The sequence below is a fragment of the Zonotrichia albicollis genome, chromosome 3 (assembly GCF_047830755.1).
Source record: "Zonotrichia albicollis isolate bZonAlb1 chromosome 3, bZonAlb1.hap1, whole genome shotgun sequence".
NCBI classification, from domain to species: Eukaryota; Metazoa; Chordata; class Aves; order Passeriformes; family Passerellidae; genus Zonotrichia; species Zonotrichia albicollis.
Window position 1 is genome coordinate 38,614,421 of NC_133821.1, and position 23,620 is coordinate 38,638,040.

The 23,620-nt window shown below is 41.2% G+C and overlaps 1 protein-coding gene across 8 annotated transcripts in view; it reads left to right on the plus strand.

Annotated features, from left to right (window-relative positions):
* The window catches only part of TTC7A (tetratricopeptide repeat domain 7A), a 207,527-nt gene that overhangs the window by 16,829 nt on the left and 167,078 nt on the right, over positions 1 to 23,620 (plus strand). For 6 of the 8 annotated variants that reach the window (XM_074537204.1, XM_074537203.1, XM_074537200.1 and 3 more), the window contains 5 exons: positions 5,021 to 5,151; positions 7,111 to 7,232; positions 13,610 to 13,688; positions 16,730 to 16,890; positions 17,316 to 17,379. In XM_074537204.1, coding sequence (XP_074393305.1) covers positions 5,021 to 5,151; positions 7,111 to 7,232; positions 13,610 to 13,688; positions 16,730 to 16,890; positions 17,316 to 17,379 — 557 coding nt within the window. Of the gene's footprint in view, positions 1 to 5,020; positions 5,152 to 7,110; positions 7,233 to 13,378; positions 13,511 to 13,609; positions 13,689 to 16,729; positions 16,891 to 17,315; positions 17,380 to 23,620 lie in introns of those variants that run through there. The other 2 variants (XM_074537207.1, XM_074537206.1) reach the window with 2 other exon arrangements.

Here is a 23,620-nt window from a genome sequence, read left to right on the forward strand (position 1 = left end):
TTCTTTCAGCCGAACAGAGATCTGCTCAGCAGTCAGCCATGAGCACACTGTGTCGTCCTCCGGACAGCCACGTATCTTTATACCCATTGTTACATGTACAATATTTATCATTTTTCCCCAATACCATTTATTCTTATTGCTGGGTGCACTTTCAGTAATAACCAATCCAAAAGTGCCACCATGGCCAAAGAAGATGGAGGAGAAGAAGAAGAAGAAGGAGGACAGGACACACCCCAATTCCTCCATCTTACTTCTCTAAACCCCCCTGTACATAAATCCTAAACCCTGTGTCTCACCCTCTAATTAGCTAATCTTTTCGCCATTCACCCCGGTGAAGTCCTCTTATCTTCATACAGGTGTTGTCTCCCGTGTAGGGTCAAAGTCCAGCCACCAGACACTTCTGGCAACATTCCAGGACTCCCGGGCCCCCCAAGGGTGGTCTCGGTGGCCCGGCATCTCAGGACTCAGATCCTGAGATCCCACACACATGGATATGTTTGAAGTCTTAAAAATAGTCTTGTTTAAATGCTAATTAATTTCCTAGAGCCACGTTTCTGAACTAGCCTGAAGGCCACGTGGTAGAAGTGAAGTGCATCCTCTGCCTGGGGACAGTGACCCAAAATGACCTGGCATTCTCCAGGATGGGAATGTGCACACAACCAGTTCCTTGCTGTTGCCATGCAATATCATCATGCATGGCTTACCTCAAGACAAATGACTTACCTTTCTATACAGAGAGTAAAACTATTGCATGCGCTTATCTTAGCATCACACCTGTCTTCTGGCCAGGCTGGCCTGTCTGTGTGGCCCAGGGGCACAGACAGTGGAACCTTGCTCTGCAGACTGGGGCTGGTGCTGTTGGCAGGGCTGTAAGTTCCACACTAAGATGTCTTTTGCTTCAGGTTGCCATAAGTGTGTTCAACACATGAATTTGGGTTCATGCTTTTCATGCCGTTGCTTTTCTTTCATCTCTTCTTCAGCTTGCAAGGCAGCTCTGATGCTCCTGGGCCATGGGATTTTAGCAGCTGCAGGCTAGCACTGTTGAAAGTGATGACCCTGAATTCTTGCACCTGTTCTCTGGCTGTCTAAATTCATCCAAGTATAGGAAGCTTGAACTCTGTGTAAAAAGGAAAGGATTGGTACATTGTTAGTACTTGGAAGGAGGAGTGCTGCTATTTAGTGAGCTAGTTTATGAACCATAGAAATGTAAAGCCACTGTAGTCTCCCTCCTGGTCCATGTGCAGTCTCTGTCTGTGCACTGAGACTTTCGAGACCAAGCTGGGGCCACCCTGAGCTGGCCCTTCTTTGTGTAGCAAGTCAGACCATGTACCTTCAAGGATTCTTTCCAGCATGACTTTTCATCCCATTTATGTTGCTGAGACTCTGATATCACATGTCCATGTGCACATAGATGTTCCAGTTCTGGTAATAGTATCACCTCAGAGCGTTGGAGCTATATTTTATCAATCTTTTCCCTTAGCCAGGCATGACTGAAAGTGGAAATACACCTTCATAAAATTTCCCCTTTCAGATTTCCATATATGAGGGCAGTGCATTTCAACTCAAAGAAGAGATTACTTACAAACCTTATGGATTTGAGTTTTTTCTTACATAAATGCAGTTTAGATTTGGGGGCAGGGAAGAAGGGGCAAAGATTATAGGAAGGTGAAGAGCTAGATATGAATCATTGGGAGAACTGGAGGAGTTGAATGGAAGCTTTGCCTTTATACAGAAGAGAAAAGCAGCATTTTTATACATAGAAAGTTACTTCCTCTAAAGTGGGTAGAATTTGTTATTTTAAAGAATGATAATCTGGGAACAGGTCTCAAAATCTTGAGCCTGGGCCATACTCTATTAGAAAACTATCTGCACTGTATGATAAACTACTACAGTATATAGGTATGTATCTATTTAAATTTGGGCACCTGATTCATATAAGAAAAATCTTAGGATAGATAAGCTTTAAGTTGGTATTCTCTTGCCACAGCTGATTATGAAAAATACCTGAGTCCCTTTACCTTAACCAGCTAACAAGAAAGCATGTTGCCTTATGATTAACTTGGAAGCTAATTCTGTCTTGGCAACAGCTCTACTTTTTTTGCTAACCCCAGTGTGGAAGTAACATGCACTTTAGTGGCTTTCTGACACATTGTGGAAGCTGAGTTGAATTTAAATTGTGTGTTGTGCTGCAGTCTTTTCTGTGCTGGTAACTGGAGGATGGACAAGAGTTAGTGGCATTTGTGCTCTTTGTGCTGGTGGGCTTGTCAAGTCTTACCCAACTGCATCCTGAGCAAATCTTTTTGTTGGGGCTTTGTACTGTGGGAACTGAATTGGTGGCTGCAAGAGTAGGGAACTTATGTTGTTTTTCTTCTGTTCTTCCCCTTGTATACTGGATTTGCAGTCTGCTTGCTCTAATTTTTTTCATTGCATTTCTGTGGTAGGGAAGAATAGCCCTGTTTGGATTCTGTAGAAGATTTTGTACTGGAATGACATGAGGTCAGTGCACACAATGACAGAGAGAGAACCATGACTAATGTTACATCATGTGGGTCATTTTTCCCCCTAGCCCTTTACAAGTAGTGCAGTGTAGCATAGTGTCTGTTTTAACACACTGTGTATTGCTGGATACTTAGTGTGGCAAGAATCCTTCGGGAGATGTTCCTTCCCCTGTCTGTGACCAGCCCCAGCTCTGTTTTTCTGCCTTGCATGGATGGGCATGTTTGTTGTCAGTACCTGATGCTGGCAGAGCCTGCTTGCTTTCCTCCCCCATGTCAGAGCTCAGAGGTAGTAACTCCTTGCGGTGGGCTGTGGCATGTATGGAAATGGCTTTTTATCAACCTCTTCTATCTGTGTGACATCTCCCACGATAAACACCCCCAAACAGACTGTGTTAGGACAGCTCTTTGCAGTTTGATTAAATGCTGCTTGTATATGAATGTCAGTGGATTGTACTGGATTTTTTTTTGCAGGGCCTTCAACCCTACTTTGCACTTAAGGGAAATGGCTCTGAAATGCAGACTTCTTAAAATTTATTTTCACTTAAGGGAAATGACTAGAAATTCAGAGGTAGATAAAACTGAGACAGGTCTAAGAAGAATATTTGTAGATTATTTGTTCTGACTGTAGTGCTGGATACTTTTGGTTTGTTCTTTTCCTGTAGAGAGAGTTAATGAGCATTTTTTTCCTTCACTCATTACAAAGTTACAGGGTTGGAGAATGGAACCATCAAAATAATAGGAAAACAACACATGATATAAAGACAGAGACTTCATAGATGAGCTAGAGATGAAATCTGTTATATCTGGATGCTGTACAAGGTGTTTTCTGGAAGGAAGAAGAAAACACAGATTGGGCATTAGTTAAAAGCAGCAAAATGATTGTCATCCCCATCCCACACACCCTGTCAGTCTGAAATCAATTCAGTCCTCCTGTTCTACTCTGGTCTGTATTTTCAGAGGTGAAAGGTATGAACGTGTGTTCCTTCAAGATATAGATCTTTGAGGGAGCACACTGTGTACTTGTGGCTTGGGAGAGGACAGAAGGAGTGGGGAGCCACCTCCTGAGCTTGAACCAGGGAGGCCTTTTCCCAACCCACTGAAATAACTGCTTATGTCTGGCTCAAATGTAAGACACGAGATAGGGAAACTCCTCGTGGAGTAACCAAGGGGACAGAACAAATGTTGAACAGCAGAAGTAAACAAAGCTAAGACTGCCTAGGAACCTCAGGCTCCTCCAGCAGGAGCAACCAGACTGTATCATACATCATGGGGAAGCCTGGCTGCCCATTCTGCCTCACAGCAGGTTGTTGCCAAGACTCCTGGAATGAGCAGACTGAGGTGCTCTGCCTCTTGAACTGTGAAAGTCCAGGAAAGCATGGCTGGTGCCTGTGGTGGGTCCTCCCAAATCCCTTGCTACATGCTGCAGCAGTTGAAATTACTTCATTGGAGAGCTGTCTGGACAGCTGAATTCTTTTCTTCTTTTGTCACCTCTGTGGATCTGTGTCAGGAACAGTAGAATTTTGTATTGCATCTTACATGTTTGTCATTGTTATTAGAGAATGCTGTTATATAAAAAATCCATTGGAAAGCATGTGCTGAACTTTTTGCAGCATGTGTTAGGCTATGAGGTGTTGGTGCAGTTGTGATTGGTGAAGATCCAAGTTTTCAAGCAGTGGTGTCTTGTAGAGATCCTGTGTGGCATAAGAACCTGTACCAATCAGAGTGAAACAGGGATATTGATGTGTAGCCCATCCAGTTAAGTTTAAGAGTATAAAGGATGTCATAGTATGATGCCAGACAAGGGTCTGATAGTAGAAATTTTTATTGTAGGGACCAGTAGCTGTGCATCTTCAATTAGCATACTCTGTGTTTATTGGTGGTGTTGGATAATGATACAAGAAAGAAGTTCAGTAGTACAAAACCCAGGTTTTTTTCCTTCCTTTGGAAATATGATGATCTTGTGGTTAAGAGTCTCTTGTGCCTTGCCAAGAGCTTGCTGTGTGTCCATGAGCAATCTGCATGTGCTCAGATTTTCCAAGAGAGGCCTCAGAATTTCCAACTTTGTTTCTGTATAATTTTCCAGTTAGGAATTTTTTTGTTTTTTCCCCTCAACACTGCTGCTTACTAAAAGCTTCACATGAAGTAGCAGATGCCTAGAAATGATCAAATTCAGTGCATACTGGCACTGAATTGAAGCACCCAAGATCTGTAGCTGTCTCTGAAAATACAGGCCTTAATTTCTCTGTCTGCTGATTCTTGCCAGAGGGATTGTGTATCCTGCCTTTATAAGTGTTTGAAAGGGAGGGTAGGAGTGTGCAGTGGTACTGTGTGTTAGAGCAGCATGACAAAGATGCCTTGCATGTGTAGGAATTGTATTTTCATGGGGGTAGTGTCCTGAAAGTCATCAAATCAAGAGGGAAACCACATGTGGAAAAGCCTTTTTGTCAGCTGGTAAATTAATAATAATATGGCCATACTGCTGTTGGTAGGCTTCAGTTAAAGATGATGTTGCCATTTTGCAGGTTTGTCACTGGAACGCTCAACCAACTCAATTGCCTCACGTGCTCGACTGTGTGAAAGGGAGGAGGAAGTCATGGCTTGTTTTGAGAGAGCCTGTGTTATTGCCCAGGTATACTTGCAGGAGCTTGAGAAGGTAAGAAGAAATGTGCTTAGTGTATGGCCTGGGTGAAATTTCTAGGGGTTTCTCAGCAAAAATTAAAAAATGGAGAAATGTCAAGTGATCATAGCAAGGGGTCTGAGAACAAATTGGAAGTGAGGTGTCTCAGTAAAATCAGCAGTTTAGCTGGTCTATACCTATTTCTTCTGAGAATGAGGTCTGGAAATAAATTCTGACTGGGGTAAAGCACCAAATACTTTGAGATGCACAAGTTGCATCTCAAGTTTCGCCCTTACTTAAGAGGAACGATGAACTTTGCATGGCAGGGGCTGGTGTGAAGGAACTCAAGGCATTTTGCATACCTGCTGTGTAAATGATGCACAGCAGTGACTATTGAGATCCCTAATGAGCGAAAGGAACCTTTTTGGGTCAGCCATAGCAGTTTAATTACCAGTGCTTCACCTTCTCCAAGTGAACCTTGAGGAATCCAGATCATTAGAACCCAGGTCCTCCATCCCTGGAAGTGTTCAGTGCTGGGCTGGGTGGGGCTTGGAGCTGCCAGGTATAGTGGAAGGTATCCCTGCCCATGGACAGGGACATGGGTAGGGAGGTTGAAGCTAGATGATCTTTTAAGGTCCCTTCCAAACCAAACCCTTCTGTGATTAGTAGCAAGCAGCTGCTTGGCCACTGGTTGGTAGGATGGACACTGGGAGCCTTCCACTGAGCCATGCAGATAATGGGTGCTGCTGATTTGCTGGGCACGTGCAAGCCTTGCCTAGCTGAGGACATACCACGTACTTCCATGCCCTTCCAATGCTGCACATTATGCTTGACATCAGCAGTACTGATTGTTAACAGCATTTTTATCTGTCCTGTAACTGAAAAGCCTTTGACCTTCTGACCAGATACTTCTGCTCTTCTCAGTAGCAAAGGTGTGTTTTTGTGTCAGGTTTTGTTTTTAATTGCATTGAAACAAGAAAAAATAAGCTTAGTGCATGTATAAAAATTCATTAAAAAAGCCAACTGAGAACAGGCCTGTTCTGTTTCTCTGCAGGAAAAAAAAAGTGGAATAATCTTTAAATTGAAATGATTACTCCTTCCATTGTGGAAGGATGAGTTCCTGCCAGTGCTGGACACTGTAAATTTCTTTTACTGCCGGCCTGGGTCTGCGAAGAAGGAAAAGAGTCTGACCTGTAATTCACTTAGAATCATAGAATCAGTAAGGTTGGAAAAGACCTCTGAATTTACTGAGGCCAGCTATTAATTCAGCACTACCATGTTTGCCACTAAACCATGTTGCCAGGTACCAGCACCACATGCTTTTTGAACACTTCCAAGGATGATGATTTCACCCCTTCCCTGGACAGCTTGTTCCAATGCTGGGCCACTCTCTCAGTGAAGAAATTTTTCCTTATGTTGCAACTTGAGGCCATTTCCTCTTGTCCTATCACTTGTTACTTGGAAGGAGACTGATCCCCCCACCTCCCTACAACCTTCTTTCACATAGTTGTCTCTGACACGAAAATGCAGGGTTGATGACAGACACAGTGGTACCAGTAAGGAAGCACAACCAGGGAAGATTTGATAGGACAAATAGAGGAAAGATTAAGATTCTTTCATCAGGACTCCTGATGGCTTGCTAACTCTTGACAAATATTTATGTCATATTGAACTAGATAAACCTACTCAAACATTGTATTGTTATTTCTGTGCAACATACTGGATCTTTGTAATTTGTGTGGTATTTCCCAAGCTGTTGGTGTTAATATGCAGCTTTCTACTTACTTTATTAAAGGTTGGAAAGGTTTCAAAACTCATACTGCATGCAGAATATCTCATGAAGTCATTGTATATTTTAAAATTGATTTTATAACATTTTTGAATAGCTGATAAGTGTAGCATTTAATTGTTGAAGGTGTTACTGGCTCACAAGAACCTGGCTAGTTCCAACAGTTACCTGTATTCCAAGATATTTCTTTTTTTTCCCCTTTACAGACCTTAAACAACACACATTCAAGGAGTATCAAGGGCAGCAATGTGACTTACTCTGAGTTTGAACTTTCCTACTTTCTGGAAGCAGCTCTACAGAGTGCCTATGTGACTCAGTTAAAAAAAGGGTAGGTGGATGCAGGTATTAATAAAATTAGATAATATTGCATGTTTTGTCTCAGAGGAAGACTTAATTTTCTTCTTATGTTCTGTTATGACTTTTGGCTGCTGGCTCACCTCAAGTCTCCTCAGTGTCCTTCCCTTTCTTCTGTTTGTGTCTCTCTGTCTTTCTTAAGAGTCTTAAGAGTCATTTTTCCAGACCTACAAGTAGGGTGGGGTAGAACAATATTCTTGACTTGACTCAGCTTTGCTCCCTGTGGAGACAAGGGGAGTCTGACTGTAGAGAGAGAGTGGAATTTACATTGCTGTGTGCCCTTAAAATTTTCAGCACCTGGTTTAGAGCTCAGTAAAATCTTACAGGTAGTTTCTTTATTTGTTTGTTTGTTTGTTTGTGCAAGGTCTTAAATATGCCAATCAATGCCCCAAATCAGTGTGTTTTTACTCTGGAGAATGTATGCGGGAACAGTGCTACTCCAGGGTATTTATTATGCCTCTGAAACACAGCTCCCAGTGAACTTCAAAAGGGCAGGAGGAGTTAATATCTACAAGCCTACAATGAATTTTATGAGCCTTCAGTGAAAAACCTTCTCAAGATCAGCAGAAAAGACTCTGGACACTTCCAAAGGCCATGGGTGAGGACATGCTGTTCTCTAAACCAGGCTGTGTCTTCAAAACATAATTAACTCTGGTTATCCAATGGAGAGATTTTGTCATGTAGGAGAGTGTCTCTTCAGCATGTGTAAACTGCACTTGTAAGATTCTGTCCTTCCTTAGTCCTCTTCTTGCACCATATTATCCTATTTATTATCAAGGAGTCCGATTCTGGTTTCTCACCACAAACTGTGTTCACAAATATTTAATTTTGTCTTTTTTTGCCTTCACCCCCAGTGAAAGATACTTTCCCTCATTTTCTTCACTTCTTTTCCTGCTGAGTAGAATGGGAAAAGAAAGCAAAAAAAACCAAAACCAAAAAAACCCCAAAAACCTAGGAAAAAAACTCCCAGTAAAAATCAGTTTAAATAGTTCTGTAGAATACTGATACTGTTTTTGATTCTGCTGGAGGAGGAGCTTGCTTCTTCTTTAGGGCTTTTTTGCTACCTTTTTATCCCTGAGGATGACTTTAAATGCAACTGCGAATAGCTGCTGTTCTCCATGAGTATAGAGCAAAGCTGTCCTCTAAGCATATCGGTGAGATGTGCCTTTAGGTACATCCTTGTTTTCACCTGGAGGCTTACAAAAACACAAAGCTCAGATGTTGTAAAATGACCCCTTTAGTCAGGCAAGTACAAGTTTATGCATAAAACAAAGTATGAACTTGTTAAGCATAGTCTCCGTATCTGCTTGGTGTGTGGTTTTCCCAGGTGAGCTGAGGGTTGGCCAGCTGTGGCACAGTATGTGCTTTCCTAACCTTCTGCCCTTCTCAGGGCAAACAAAAAGCTCAGGTCTTGCCAGTCAGCTCATTAACTATGTAGTAAAATAAAATCCCATTTAGAGCATATGGCACGGATGTCCTCCAGGCACCTTTTGAATATCAAACTCATGTTCATTTTATTCAGCAACATTGTAAATTCAGTCTTCACCAGTGATGAGTTCATTATATCTAGCAGGATATTTTGGCCATTACTGTGTTCATTATATCTAAAAGGATATTTTGGCCATTGGGAGCCCTGTGTGCTCCCTTCTCATATTGTTTTAATGATAGCCTTAAAACCAAAAACCAAATCCCTAACAAAAACAAACCACAAAAAATTACAGGAACACAATTTGAAGCAAAATACATGTGTGAATTAAGCCATGCTTTGATTATAAGCCGAATTGCTGCAATAGCAGCAACATGTTCTCTGTAGCTGTCTCCTGATGAAAGAGCAATGGAGCTCCTGCAGCTGGGATGGAAATGGAATCCCACGGGCTCCTGACCTCCTGCAGAGCAAGTGAGAAACGCCAGCCAGGGTTGCAAAGTCCGCTGGGATAAAAGGAGCCTGGTGGGACGTGGCAACTGCTCTGCCCCCGCAGCTGATACTAATGTGTGGTTTCTGCCACCAGAGGGCATAAGCAGCATTGGGATATGTTATGGGAAAGGGAGGGATATGGGAAGAAGCTTTTTAGGATGCTTCATGAGTATAGTAGATTACTCCACCTGATACTGAGCAGCTCAAAGAAATGCTTTTGTTCCCCCTATTGTTTCCAGCGTGTCCAGGTAGGAAATAAGCCTTGGATGATGACTGCTCAAGCTCTCAGGTAGTAGGTCCTGTCAGGTGGGATGTCCTTCCCCAGTGCTACATGTGTATAAAAGGAATAGTGAGTGTTTTATTTTTGTCTCAACGGGCAGAAGAGCTCAGGGATACAAGTGCTGTTGTTATGCTTTTGTTCCTGCTGGCAGGATCAGATGTGCTCTTCTCAGAGTGTGGTCAGGGACACCCTTTTCTCTTGCAGTGTGCAGTGAAAAGAAGACACCAATATAAAAGAAAGGTCCAGTCTCCCCTTCAGGTGTTGAACTGCCAGCTGTAAGGAACAGCAAGTCTTGCAGCTGTAGAAGTCACAAGTGCTTTTAATGAGATGCCACGTAAAAACTTTGTGTTGCTGAAGATGCATTTCCTGCATTGTTTGCCATGCTGGAACCCAAGAAAGCTTTCTTTTAGTCCTCCAGTGAGGAATGTTGATGCTGTGGGTGCAGAACATAGGAAGGCAGATGCTGTCATACTGTAAGAGGCAGCCAGATGTCTTAAGGTTATCACCTCCACTAGGTTTTGGGTTTTGGTTGATTTGTTTGTTTTGGTTTTTCTCTGATGCAGATGTGTGAATATTAGGCTGATTTCTTTTTGCCCTTTCTTCTTGTGTCTATGTATGAACAGCTGTTTAAGGAGAGGATATGGTTTGTTAGAAACCTGGGTGAGATGCAAAGATGCAAAAGGAGATGGGCAAAGGCAGCGATGTAGCTGACATTTCTATGCTCTGGATACTGCTTTACTCTGGAGGGGTGATGCTGCAAACTACCAAGAATTATCTCAAGATGTTCTTTTCTATCTGTCAGCAACTGATTGTTTTAGCAGTAAATGAGTAGGGATAAAAATATGATGGTGACCATGTTGTTTGGGAACTGTCTTTGCAAACCTTTGTGTCCACAGTCCACTCCTTTATTGTCAGTACTTTTTTCCCAGCAATTTGCATAGAAAATAGTGTACTTCTTTATTTTCTAGTATATTAACATTTTATGTAATGTTAACCAAACTGTGTGACATAACTCTGATATGACTGCTTGACTGCTTTGATTCATGGACTGGTAATTAATTTATATTGACATGGTACATGCACAAAACAAATTTTTATGCCAAGCTGGACTGACTGGACTCCAAAGTTGCTCTTTGTCACAGTTTGTGCCCATGATTGTCTGTGTTAATTTTTATTAGATTAGCTGTGACTGAATCCTGAACTGCTCTTCATCATATTTTTTTTCAAATGGTGCTCTAACCACTACTGTGGCTAAAACTAAAACCAAGGCAATTTAATGATCATGTCCTTTTCCCTTCCTGTTTTTCTTCATTTTTCTGGCCTCTTAGCAATACAGTAGGGGCCTATGGACTCTTCCCACTCATTTAATTTCCATGATCTAATGTTCACTTATGATGCCATGGCTTGAGGGAACATTACCTGGGATTTCCAGGTAGTCCTCTATCCAAGTCCTGCAGAGACTCAAGATTGTTTAGTTTCTAATCTAGGTAAGATCAAGTGTTTGCACCGTGGATTGCCAGAGGCTTTATGACAGCATCCTCATCCAGTCATCTACGTAGCACGTATTTCTGTTCCAATTACATACTTTGGTTTTTGTTAATTTCTTAAGGTCCCAATTTAAAAAAAGTCCCTTCAGTTGCACATTTAGTACATAAAGGGCACATACTAATGGAACAGTGAGTTCATTATTGTTATGAGCAGAGCAATTCATATGCTCAAAATGAAATGTGCTCAGATGCTGTCCTGGCTTGGAACAGTGGAGTGGAAAGACAAACTCCTGTGTTTGCAGGCGGGTGTGCTCTGTCTCCTGTCACAGCTCAGTAATGTTTGATAAAGTTCAAAATACAAAAGCTGCCAAGTCAAATCCTCAGTCCTGTAGAACTGGTATTGTTCAGAGCTCAGGGGATGGAGTGGGTGCTCTTTGATAGATCCTGACCACATGGGCAACTGTCTGGGAGGTGGTGAGTGCTGGGTGCTCCTCCTGTGCCGCCCATTTTGCACTCCTGCCTTCTGTTAAAGGTGTTCCTAAGCATTTGTCATGTGCTGCATGGTTCCAGCCCTGACTACTGACAGATGGGCAGCAATTTGCCATTTAATCTTTCATTCACTTCAGTCTGTCTGGTCCTTGTTTTTCTTCTCCCCTTCCCCCCAGCCCAGAGCAAGGTGTTTCTGCCAGGAGGCTTAACTTGTTTTATGGCCTTGTCTAAAATGTTGAACTGTAATGGTGCCTTAGTTTTCTAGGAACAAAACTGTCTCATTTTATCACATTTGGTGGGTTTTTCTTCTTGGAAGTATGTGCCAAATGTGAAATTAATTAGCTTTGCAAGTGGTCACTTGTTTTCTTCCTGATGTTGGTTAATGCAATTCATTGGCACCTTATTAAGACAAATATCATTATGCTAACAAGAGACCTAAATAAATGCATTTTTGAAAATGCTGTAGAACTGTTATACTCCATAACTCTTCTGTCCAGCCTCCTAAGGAGCCCATGGAAGAACAGAAAATGCTGGTAGTTTTCAGTAATCGGGAAGAGCAATTAGGTAGCTGAATTGTGTTTTGATGGGGGAATTTATTAATTATTTCTATCTGATAGTAAATACCAGTTCTGTTGGATTTGGTCACTACTTGTGCATAAGGTCCAGAACTGCATCTTAATGGGTATATTCTATTCTAGAACCACGAAAAAACTCCTGGTGTCTTGGCCCTGTCATTGGAGTGCTTGCTGAAGTATTTAAGTCCAACTTTAAAAAACATTCTTGACCTTTTTTCCTCTTGATAAACTCAAAGCACATTTTTTACTTGAGAGAAAGTGGAAGGAAAAAAGACAGCATCTGACTTTACAAGTCTTCAGCTTTTTTTCTCTTGTCTTACTTTCTTGCCTGCCTGTACACTGCCCGTGATTAGACAGGCTACAGATTACCTCACAATTTGAAACTGAGATGGGTATTGCTTGGCAGTAAGGCCATATGCATTTGCAGTCTGTGTCATGGTGACTACAAGCTTTAGGGTGGCATTTTATGTAGACAGTGCTCATGGTAAACAGGATGACATTTTCATCTATGCACCTCCAAAATAATTACCTTTTTTTTTTGTTGTCATCAAATGTTTGCTGTTGATTCTGGAGTGCAAGGAGTTTTGCAGTGCATGAAAGCAATTTATACTGCTTACCTTCAAAATTTAATCAGTTTGACAGAAAAGGCTTTTATGGCTTTGTTTGTAAATGAAATTTAGCTTTCGTCTGCGCAGAAAATTCTCCTGGATAAGCTGAAGTGACAGTTAATGTACTGGTAGAACTGCTTATTTTGTTGTCTTGTAGAGCATTGCTTCTTTTCTGTTAGCTTGTATGTCTTTGGGTGGCTTTGACCCTGCAATGAATGTGCGTTGAACCATTTTGCAGTTACTGTGGTGGTGGGGCCATGTCCTTAGCCTTGAACAGCTGATAGGCTGCCAGTGTGTTAACTGATATGTACAGTGTTTAATCTTTCCTCTCTGCATCTCCCTGAGTGCACAGGCACGATTAAGATAGCATTTGGCAACTAGTCAGCTTTAATTACTCATGGTGTATGCAAAATAATGATTTTTTTAAAATTTGTTTTTTTTTAGTCTAACCCTTTTACTGTGGGTTAAGCTGTGCTTGCAGACAGTTACTGCAACTTAGCTGCCTGATAATTAATTGTTTAAACCACTGTAATTTCATCATGTGCCTGGACCATCAGACACAAAGCATTTAAGCACCACCTAAAAGAAATCGTCACTTAAAAGCATCACGTAAGCTCAATATAATTCAAACAAGTACAATCTGTGTGTATGAAGAAGAGATGTGGATGCTTTTAAGGAGCAGCATCTGCTTTATAAATATGAGCTATGAAAGGCTTCCAAATGTCCCCTCTGTTCATCAAATGTGAATGTGATCTTCTCTTAGGAAGCCATCTGGAGTAGGCAATGCTGCAGTCAGTGCCTTGCTCTGTGCCATTGTCCTGTCTGTGCCTCAGAGTGACTTGTCTCACTATTGCACACTCAGTGTTAGTGATTGTTTCAGGGGTTGCTTGAACTTCAGGTGTGGTGCCGAGCTTTGGCACATCATAAAAATATTCTATCTCCATTGTGCTGATTTTTGGGGGTTTTTCATTATTTTTTTTTTCTGTCTTCCCCATAGAAATATTGTGAAAGGAATGAGGAGTCTGCGAGAAATACTACGGACTGTAGAAACAAAAGCTACTCAGACCTTCAAAATGGTAAGGGAATGGTAAATGGGAGGGTGGGGCAGTCGGGTATGCAGGACTTCTCTTAACTGGCCAGTGTTGTAGCACAAAAGTGTATTTGTCCTCACTTGATTGATTGCTGGCTTTCTTTTTTTACCTTTTTTTTCTTTTTTTAAACTTTTGGAAGTGATATGTCAAGTGATCCCCTTAATTCAAAGACCTGCCCAATTGAAACCTCCAGGCTTTCAGACTTAGGTGTGTAGGTTACTCTGGTTTGGTTTGTGTTTTGTTTGATTGTTTTGCTTTCTTGGTTTCAGTGCATTTTCTAGCCCTAATAGAAACAGACATGTTATTAGTTTGACAGTGCTGTGCTCAGGTGAAGCTGTCTTGTTTTCTTTCTCAGTTTCAGTGTGCATGCACGCCTTTCTGCATTTGCATGTAAAGGATTAAGTACTTCTGCCTCTTGGAACAAGCAGTGCTTTTTTTAGACTGACATCTTTCAATGTTCCTTCTGTAAAAACCCTCTTCAATGCAGTACAGAGTGATTTTAATTGTTTTAATTTTTTTTTTTGGTGTTGGCATTCTGCTTCTTTGCATCCTTTTATCCTGAATGTCTCAGGTAAAGAAATATTTATGTGCCTGTTTACCTTCTTGGACCTTTCTGTCTCCCCTTGGAGAGATCTTGTACTGAAGTTACTCAAGAGGTGACAAGGTCAACAGCTTGCAGAGTAACAATCTTGGGAATAAAAGCTTTGCAGCCCTAAAAGCATTGATACTCTTACAGTTAAACTTGTACTTGATTCTGCTTTGTGTTTTGTGTCATTCCAGAGAACTTGGGCAGGGGAGGTGGGCGTGGGTTTGTGTAGTGTTTCTGAGACTACAGATGCATGTGGAAGCTTGTCCAGCAAATTAGAAGAGATGACTGACTTAAATAATTGTCCACTCAGATGGTTGTATCCTTTTCCAAGCTGAGATCAGGGCTCAGCAGTATTTTTGTCTCGCCTGTTTTATCACTTTGCGGAAATGAGTCTGACCATCTGCTGCTCCTAGACTGTGACAGGACGTGGCTCAATTGCTCCTGTCCCTGTGCAACTGGGGACAGCTGTACAACTGTACAATAACCCTGAGGGATTTGTCCCTTAGGGGAACTCTCAAGGTGTTCATTCAATAGCTTTTCCTGAGATTTAGAAATTGCATTTTCATCTTCTTATTTGTTTTTAAAGAGCCATCAAGAGGGCAAAGGGAGGATTGTGCTTAATTAAACAAGTTTTTCAAGCATGAAAGTAAAACACATGATTTTTTTTTCCTCTAATTTGTGGGATCACAGTGTTCTTCAAGCATAATGATGCTTTTTTTAGCCAAAGGCAGAAATAACATAAATCAGAGTCTTGGCCTTTTCTGGTTTGTTTGGTCTTATTCAAAACAAGAGCAAAGCTAATTTACACAGCTACTGTACTGTATGTTAAAATTAAAGACACTAGAAGTGTTTGTTGCTGCCTTCTGAATGGCTTACCACAAACTGTACTCCTACTTCTGTGTGAACCAGTAGAGATCTTTGTATTGCTGGCAAATTGTTTTCCCTCCCCTCTAAGACTATAGGAAAAAATATAGGAGAGTTGACTCCTCAGGGTAAAACTGACTAAATAATTACACACTGAGATGATAAAATGATACTGGCTAATGTTGCAGGGCCCTAGGCTATTTTGCTCATAGTTACTTGCTATAAAAAGCATAGAAAAGCTTAGTTAGAAACAGACAGCTTTCTGTAACTTGTCAGTAGCAGAGCAGGGAAGGTCTTGGGGTTTCCAGGGAGTTGCATGTGGTGACATTTCTTTGCGACACCGTGGTACACTCAGCCCACTGCCATCAATGAAGCCTCCCTTTATGATGTTTAAGGGGTGGTACTGTGGTTGTATTTTAGACTAATTCAGTGAATTCATGTGTGGTGAGGGGGTGAAAATCAGGAGCCTTGCATCAAAGCAAGTTACTTTGCTGTAATTTGGAATAGGAACTTTAAGTGTGGCTTATTTGATCCCATAGATTTTGAGGTATGACATCTATAACATATGCGTCCTGATATTTAAAAGAAAATTACTGTTGGTGGGCTCATAATACATCTCTAAGTGTACATTTCATATAAAGTACATATCCAGTAGTCAGAGAAGTTGCAAAATACTATTTGCGATTATTAGGACAGAAGTGCTGAAGTTTCAGCCTGCCCTCTGTTTTGTGCAGGATTTACTTTACAGCAAAGGGTGGTGTGCTGCTTAGAATTCATAGAGGATACCACCCATTGTGATGTCTCTGAGCTTGTTTGCAGGCTCATCTATGTACAGTGCAGGAAATTATAGATTTGATGGGTATCAGGCCAGGGTAAATGCCAAAGATACTTCTGCTTAGTGAAGTTAACTTGCCTCCTTTTGGGCCCAGCTTGCCAGCTGTGCATATGAAGTGGAAAGCAACTATTGAAGGGTCTTTGGCTGCTTGATGGTAAAAAAAGTACATGTGATGTTGCTGTCCCACTATAAAGTTCCTAAGCATCTTCTCTCCTCCCTCCTTTACTGCAAGAAGAAGAGAGAAGCACTACTCAGATGAAACTATGAGTCTATAAGGGAGAGTGACATGAACAGATAAAAGGTTGATCTTTGAAAGCTAACACAAAAGTTGCCTCTGCTCTTGAGACTTGCATACAAAGTTCTGAGGCTGAGCACACGATGTCCTGTCATCCCACTCCTATATAGTAACTATTGTGAAATTGTCTCAGCAGTCCATGTGCCAATCAGTTGTCCTTGTTCACCAAAGCATCCCTTGCTGTCAGGCCTTTTTGATAACTTTTTTCCTAGAGCATTGCAACAAGACTGTGTAAATGCAGAAGTTTGGTCTTTTCTCAGGAGGGAAGAAACTGTCCCTTTTGTAGACCTTAGCAGGTGATTTTGCTACTCCAGCTTTCTGAAGAGTGGTGCTGTCACACTGGTGCATCTCCTTCCCAAGGTGGAAGGAACATAGTGAGGGGTGAATCTTTTGTGTTGGAGAAGGTTTCACTGATATATGTCTTTTTCTGTACTGGTCTCTAGACTGCAGCCAAACAGTTAGCCCAAGTACTTCTGCATTCCCTCAGTGAGGACTGTTACTGGAGCCCTTTATCTGATCCACTTCCTGAGTTCATGAACAAGGAATATCAGTCTTATGTTAGCAATCTTCTTTGTCGGAGGCCTGAACTGTACTCAGAAGAGAAGTAAGTGTTCATTTTTATTTCAGTTCATTGGAAGGAGGAAGGAGTGTATTTGAACACTCCTCAGTACTACTAATTATGTCACTGATTCATGTAGTAGTTTTGTGCCTTCCTGTTTTTCAACTTCCCACTAAAAAGTCTGCTGAAAAAATAAAACCTTAAACTTTGAGTGTTTCCCCCCCACCCCAGGAAGAAGCAAGTCCAGCCAAAGGGCTGTCTTTGCTATGAAATTGAAATAATCTATTTAGGGTTCAGCATAACTCATCTAAGATATATTGCAGAGCTTTTAATTGTGTGGCAAAGACAGTATTACCTAGCAAATGAATTATGCATGAGATGTTTCAAGTTACTGCTTCTCTTGTGAAATGAGAAGGAGGCTGGCAGGATAACTCTTGATCTTCCTCAGAAAAATGTGTTCTGTCTTTCAGTGTGTACTGCCCTCAAGACAATGTAGAAGAGGCTCTTCTCCTCCTCCTAATCAGTGAATCCATGGTAAGCCAAAAATGAGTTTGTAGTATTAATAGTGCAAAGGGATATCTAGCATTTCCATGTCTCCTTTGGTTGGTTTTGTTTACAGAATCTTCCCTAGATAAACAGAAGCAAAGCTTCAGATGCTGAGTGGAAATGCTATCTATTATTTTATTAGTGGCACCCCCTTTTTTAAGTGGAATTTCAGTGAAGAGTTTTGGGAATTGTCAATAAGAGACGTTGATTGCATTCACCATAGCTGTATGCAGGTTCTGACATCCAGATACATTGTCAGTAGACAGACATTTCCATTCATAACATCTGTGTGGATTTATGGATCAGGAATGAGAGGAAGAGGCCTTGCCTAAAGCCAGGCATGGTGCTGGTACCTGCTGTTTGGAATTGCAGGATGCTGTACTCTGCTATCATGCCTTAGTCTGCAGTCATTTGTTTTTTGACAGTTTCTGATGCAGTGATACAGGAAATCTTGTGACATGCAGAAACAGTCATAATAAGCTGCAATGAAATAATTAGATTTCTTCTATTTATAACGTTGGTGGCTTTAAAAAATCTATTTAATAGGCAGGCAGAAAACTGGAAGAAAAATAATTGCATGGTGACCTTTGGTAATTTTCATGTTCTGAGAAGATGCAAATGCACAGAAAATGTGTAAGAAATGTTTTCTGAAAATGTGTAAGTAATGTGTATTTTGCTTTAAATACAGAGTGCTCACTTGTACCTCAAAATGAGATTCAAAACCTTGGAACATTAACAACCTTCTTAGAAAATTTTTAATAACTTTCAGACAAATTGAAAAAAGATACTGTGGAAACTTTGGTTTTTACTTTCTTCAGTTTTTTTGTCTGGTTCTTCTGGCACAAGTTCTTTCCCACAAACTTCTACAGCAGAGGGCAATTTAATATTGTCTGCTTTTAAAATTCAGGGAAAAATTGAAGAGGTGGAACCACCCCAAAATATTAAATTGACTTCAAAATCATGTACATCTGAGTGTGCTATGTGCTTTTCAGTGCTTTCTAGATTAAACCTCTTCAGCAAATCTGCTTTGTGTTTTCAAGGGTTTTTCTTTAGTCAGAAGGGTCAGAAGGGCTTTTCATAATTAGAAGTGGAGACTACAGGAGTGAGGGCTTGTAGGATATCATGTGCACTTGTATTAAAATCAGAAGTGCTCCTGTCAGTGAGGGCTTGTTGGGGCTGCTCCAAGCAGGAGGAGGATTGGGGTCTGGAGCAGTGACAGAATGGGCTGCTCCAGCCTTTCTGCGATTGGACTTGCTGTTATAGAGTCCATATGGAACCTCAAACTCTACAATCTTGTTCTGCTGAGGAGGAGAAAGTTATCCCTACCTAATAGCATTTAAAATGTTGAACTAACTGGTCTTGTAGCTAAATTATGGATGAAGTAGTGTGAAAATGGTATTGGTAGAAACAGGACTGCTGTGGTGAGTTCCAGGTTAAGTAAGTAAGCTTGGTATATGCTTAAATGCTGCTTCTGATATAGAGGAACTTCCTGGAGGAAGATGCAAGGCACTTTGATTTGCTACATATAAAACAAACAAGAGAAGCTCTTTTAGCAGAGCACTGTAGGAGCCACATAACTGTATTTCTGATTTTGGGGAAATGGAACATCTGAACATTCATCTTGCATCAGCCTTGCCACGAGTTTGTTCTAACTAAAATTCGGGACAAGTGTATAGAAATACACTTAGGAATCACATGAATGTTCTTCCTAAGTGAAGGAAAAGAGTGAGCAATCTAATTTTTACATATGTTTGTAATCCATAAATATTTTTGTGTGCATTTTTATTATGGTACTTAGTTAAACAAAACTTCCCTTTCTTACGTGACATGTTTCCCTAACAGCATTGCTGTAGGCTAGTGAGTTTTCTCATGTACAAGTTTGTTGTTTGTTTGAAGTTTTGGTTTTTAGTTTTGTGTATTTTTTTTTCTTTAAAAAGCAATTTATGGAATGTCATGAAATGAGCTAACTGGAAGCAAATTTGTAATTGAGGGCTCTCCCTAATGATACAATGTTAACAACTGAATAAAACATACTTTGCTTCCTGGAGACAATGTCAATGACAAGTGTTTCTGTGGGCCAGTAAGCAACATAGTTAGTGTTCCTGGATTTTGACTGCATTAGGTGTTCTTCCGGTATTTACAATTGTGAACCCCTTAAAATGAAACAGAAGTATGCAATTACATTGGCTTCTCTGATACTTTGGTCTGTCAGAGCAAAACTGACCAGAAAGGTGGTACTTCTCTCTGATTTTTAAAGAGACAAAAGCAGTCAGGCCATTGCAACTCTCTTGCAGGACTGTAAAGCTGAACAGCTTCTTCACATACCTGCTCCTTACTCCTGCCACTCTAAAATTACCTTGAAGAGGGACAGAATTAGGGGAAGGAGACACAGAAAAAAATTTCAGCTTGTGGAGGGAACACAGAGTAGAGATGAACTGGGGAGGAGCATAGATCATCAGAGAACCTCTAAGTAAATGTGTACTGAAAAGGAGATGTGGTACTTTTTCAAGAAGTATGCGCCTGGAACACCTTTGCTGCTGAAATTCACTTTGTTTTTATGTTTGACTTGCCTTCCTAAGGTGAAGCTGACATCTGCTTTGCCAGAATCTGTGTGACTTCCAAGATGATGTTATGGGGGAATAAAACTGTTCCTGTGAAGGAGAAAGCAAGAAATTGCCTTGAGATTCTTGAAAGCCAGAGCCTATTTCTCACCAAACCTTTTCTGGCTCTTAATGGTGGACAGTTCTGGCTTGTGGTTACTTATCCCTTTCCCTTGCATTGCAAGGGACTCAGTTTGCATATTCTGGTGGGATGAAATGAGAATATATTCAAAAGAGGCAATTAACAGTTCCTTCACTATTTCACTCTGCCTTTGAGCTGAAGAATGTGAAAGGTTTTCCAATGGCCAAATAACATGGAATCCTCTTTCATGGCTCTGGAGATGTGTGGATATATTAACACTTTCAGTGAAAGCTTGTAGCCTGCTTTGCCCTGGCATCTCACGAATTGCCTCTATGTGTCCTCTATGTCCTGTTAAAAATGGGAACCTATTTTCATAAGCTGAGGTATCTCAGTAAACAATGAGAAGAATCCTGGTTGTTGAGCTTGGCAAATGTTCCTTCTCTGTGCCAGCTGTTCTTTAGTCACAGCCTTTGGATGTAGAGTTCTCATGAAGGAATCTAGTGAAACAAATCAGGCAGCCTGAAGATTGCCAGACTCAAAGCTGTTTTTATGGGTGTTTGTGGCCTCCTGGCTACTCTGTCATTCCTTTTGTGTAGCCTAAGTTATGGTGTGGATGGGCTGTGTTTCTGAGAGGACAAAAGTGCTCTCCTTCAGACCAAGGCCAGTTGGTGACAGCCTTTACAAGCTCAGGCTGTGGCAGAATGATGTGCTCCTATCACGTGTTGGAGAAACATGGCCTTGCCTATTTTTAAACCACTAGTCCTCTCTTTTACTGTATTTAACCCATCTAAACCAGTGACACTGATTGTGAGGAGAACTGAGGACATATTGTCACTTGCTGCAGTGTGATTTTTCTGCTTCACCTACCAATGGGAGCAGGACTGGTTCTGCCATCAGGGACTTTGGTGCTTTGAGCTGCATGGTGTAGACAGAGGAGGTTTGGCATGACTAACCCTTAGCTGCAGTTTTGTTTATTTTTATAGCTACTCCCAAGAGTGTGCAGAGTTGATTGCACTGCCCTTAAAGTTAGCCAGAAGCTTCTCAGAGCGAGGAATGGAACACTTACTATTACTTTTCTGTGTTTACTTTTGAGGTTGAAAAAAAAAGAAAAAGTTCTTTGTTTGCATTTAGAAACCTTCCCTTCTTTAATCCGAGGTCCAACATACAGTTTGAAATGCCTTTATTCAGTGCTGGCAATGCTGGCTCTTACAACTGGGGATTTTGGCTGATGTGGTCCACCAGACAAACCAGGTAACATGGTTTATTTTTTTTGGCTCTGTATTCATTCATACTGGAAATAAAGCTCCTTGTATCCAAAACTAATAAATTCTGTGCCTGTGTAACGAAGATTAGAAATGTCATCCACATCTTATCTCTGATTTGAATCCCTAAAGGCGATTTGACCTTGGAGGGCCTGAGAGCATGAAACAGATGGTGAGGGGGAAGAAAGATACTGGGACTTGTCCTGTTCTTTCTACTGGTGAGAACAAACTCATGGCTGAGAGCACGCCTTTAACAGAATAACGTTAAACCCGTGTATTTTTAAACACAGAAATAAATAAAACCTGTTAGCTCTTCAGTTCCTAGTTTTATAAAATAATGCTATCCAACAAATGAGTTGGTGAAGAAGAATCTCTTGTTGCTTTTGTAGGCTGTTTTTTCCCTTTTCCCTTTTTTTTAATGGCACCAAGCCCAGTGATGATACAACAGCTGGATGACCGTCATGCCTATTTTACTGAGGGCCATTGGACTGTGGCAGCTGAGAGAGACAACTGGGGGCAAGGTTGCCTGCTCTGTTGGTTCCTGCCAAATCACACTTGTGCATTTACAGTAGCAAATCTGGCTGTCTCTTAACCGCTTTGCAAGGCAAAGCTATGTGTTTGGGACCTGCAAAGATGGACTGCAGAATGTTTCTAGTGGGAAATACACTACCTCTGCTAATTACCTCTTGAATAAATGTTTCTAATGTGAGTTGCTAGAGAGCAGGGTATGAGAGCTTTTTTTCTTCTGCTTTGCAAGTAAGTCTTGTTTCTAAACTTGCAAGGAGGATATCTTGGAAGATAGCTTTCTAAATCCAGATAACTATTAGCAAATGGATGACTTTGTTACCCAAGATAATATCCATAAACAAATTTGCTTACTTTCTGCTTCTCTGTCTTCATTTTGTGTAGGGTTGTGTGGCTGTTTTGGATGGGGCTGTATGTCTGTCTTGCTTTCAGTGATGTTTCCAGAATTAGTTCTGCTACAGTACAAGGTGTTAGAATGCACCTGAAACATGTAAAATATATCTATGTGGTCATATTTAATAGGCAATTATAAGGGGCTGTTTTGATGAATTGACATCTGAATTGGACCCCAGTAACTTCTGGTCTGTTGCTTACCAGAAATGAGACAGATGCCATGTGGTTCACAAGGGGATAAGTTTTCATTTGCTGTGCTTCTGGTCTGAAGTGGAATGAGTTGTACTATATCTGAGAGGAGTTTTGAGAGTTCCTGGGGCATGGTTTGTCCTCCCTGTTCTACCCACCTGCCATTTTCACAGCAGCTGTGCAGTCAACCCTTAATATTTTCTTTGCATATGTTAGTGAGGGAAACCTTCAGGTGCTGTGTGGAGATGATCAGTAACTTAGGCAAAAAGTCTGTAGCCTCTTGCATTGAACAGGTTCTTGCCATTGTGAAGAATTAAATTATTTTATTGGCAGTACAGGCAAAACAGCCAGAAGGGAGACCCAAAGGATATAGGCTAAATATTCCCCAGCTCTTAGCAGAAAAGGCATCAATTGCATGGTTTCAAAGGGCTGTTGTCAATCTTACACACACGGCATTTGTTTTTCTCTCTTAATGGTAGTATTGAATCACACCAATTACATTATTACAGTACACTGTGTAAAACATGCTGCTGTTCTGTATAGATGGGTTGCAGTGGATCTGGCAATTATGTCTATTATGAAAAGACACAAGTTGAACATTCGAATGCCCATGAATTAGGGGGCAGGCAGCAGGCACTCATTAAAGATTTTAATTGCTTTCTTTTTCTCCTTTGGAAAAAAGCAGGGGAAGCCATGTTTCAAAGTGAGCAATTAAAGGATACTTCATAGCTAATTGCTGTGAGAAGGGGCTGCTACATGGAATATACTCTATTGTAATTCATATGATTACTTGACGTTTTATTAAGAAACACATCTTTGTACCGTGGTAAATTTAATTTTCTGCAGTGTAACTGTGTGCGTAATAACTGCTGAAGTAATGGCTGTTTGGATTTGCTGTGGCTCTTTTTCTTCCTTCCTGAAATAAACAAGCCATAAATAAATATCACTGCTGTACAGCAAATCCTCTGTGGATGGGGGGTTTATCTAGTTTGCAGGTGAGTGTCCTGTGTGTGTGGGTAGGAAGGCCCGAGCTGTGTGCAGCTCAGCGCCGCGGCTGCTTGGAAAGGCAGAGCCAGCACAGCTCTCAAAGTCCCCTTTGGTGGCATTGCTGTGTTTGGAGCCAGAGCAAAAAGCCCTGCTGACCCCAGGCTCTGTGCCCTGTCAGGTTCAGAGACACC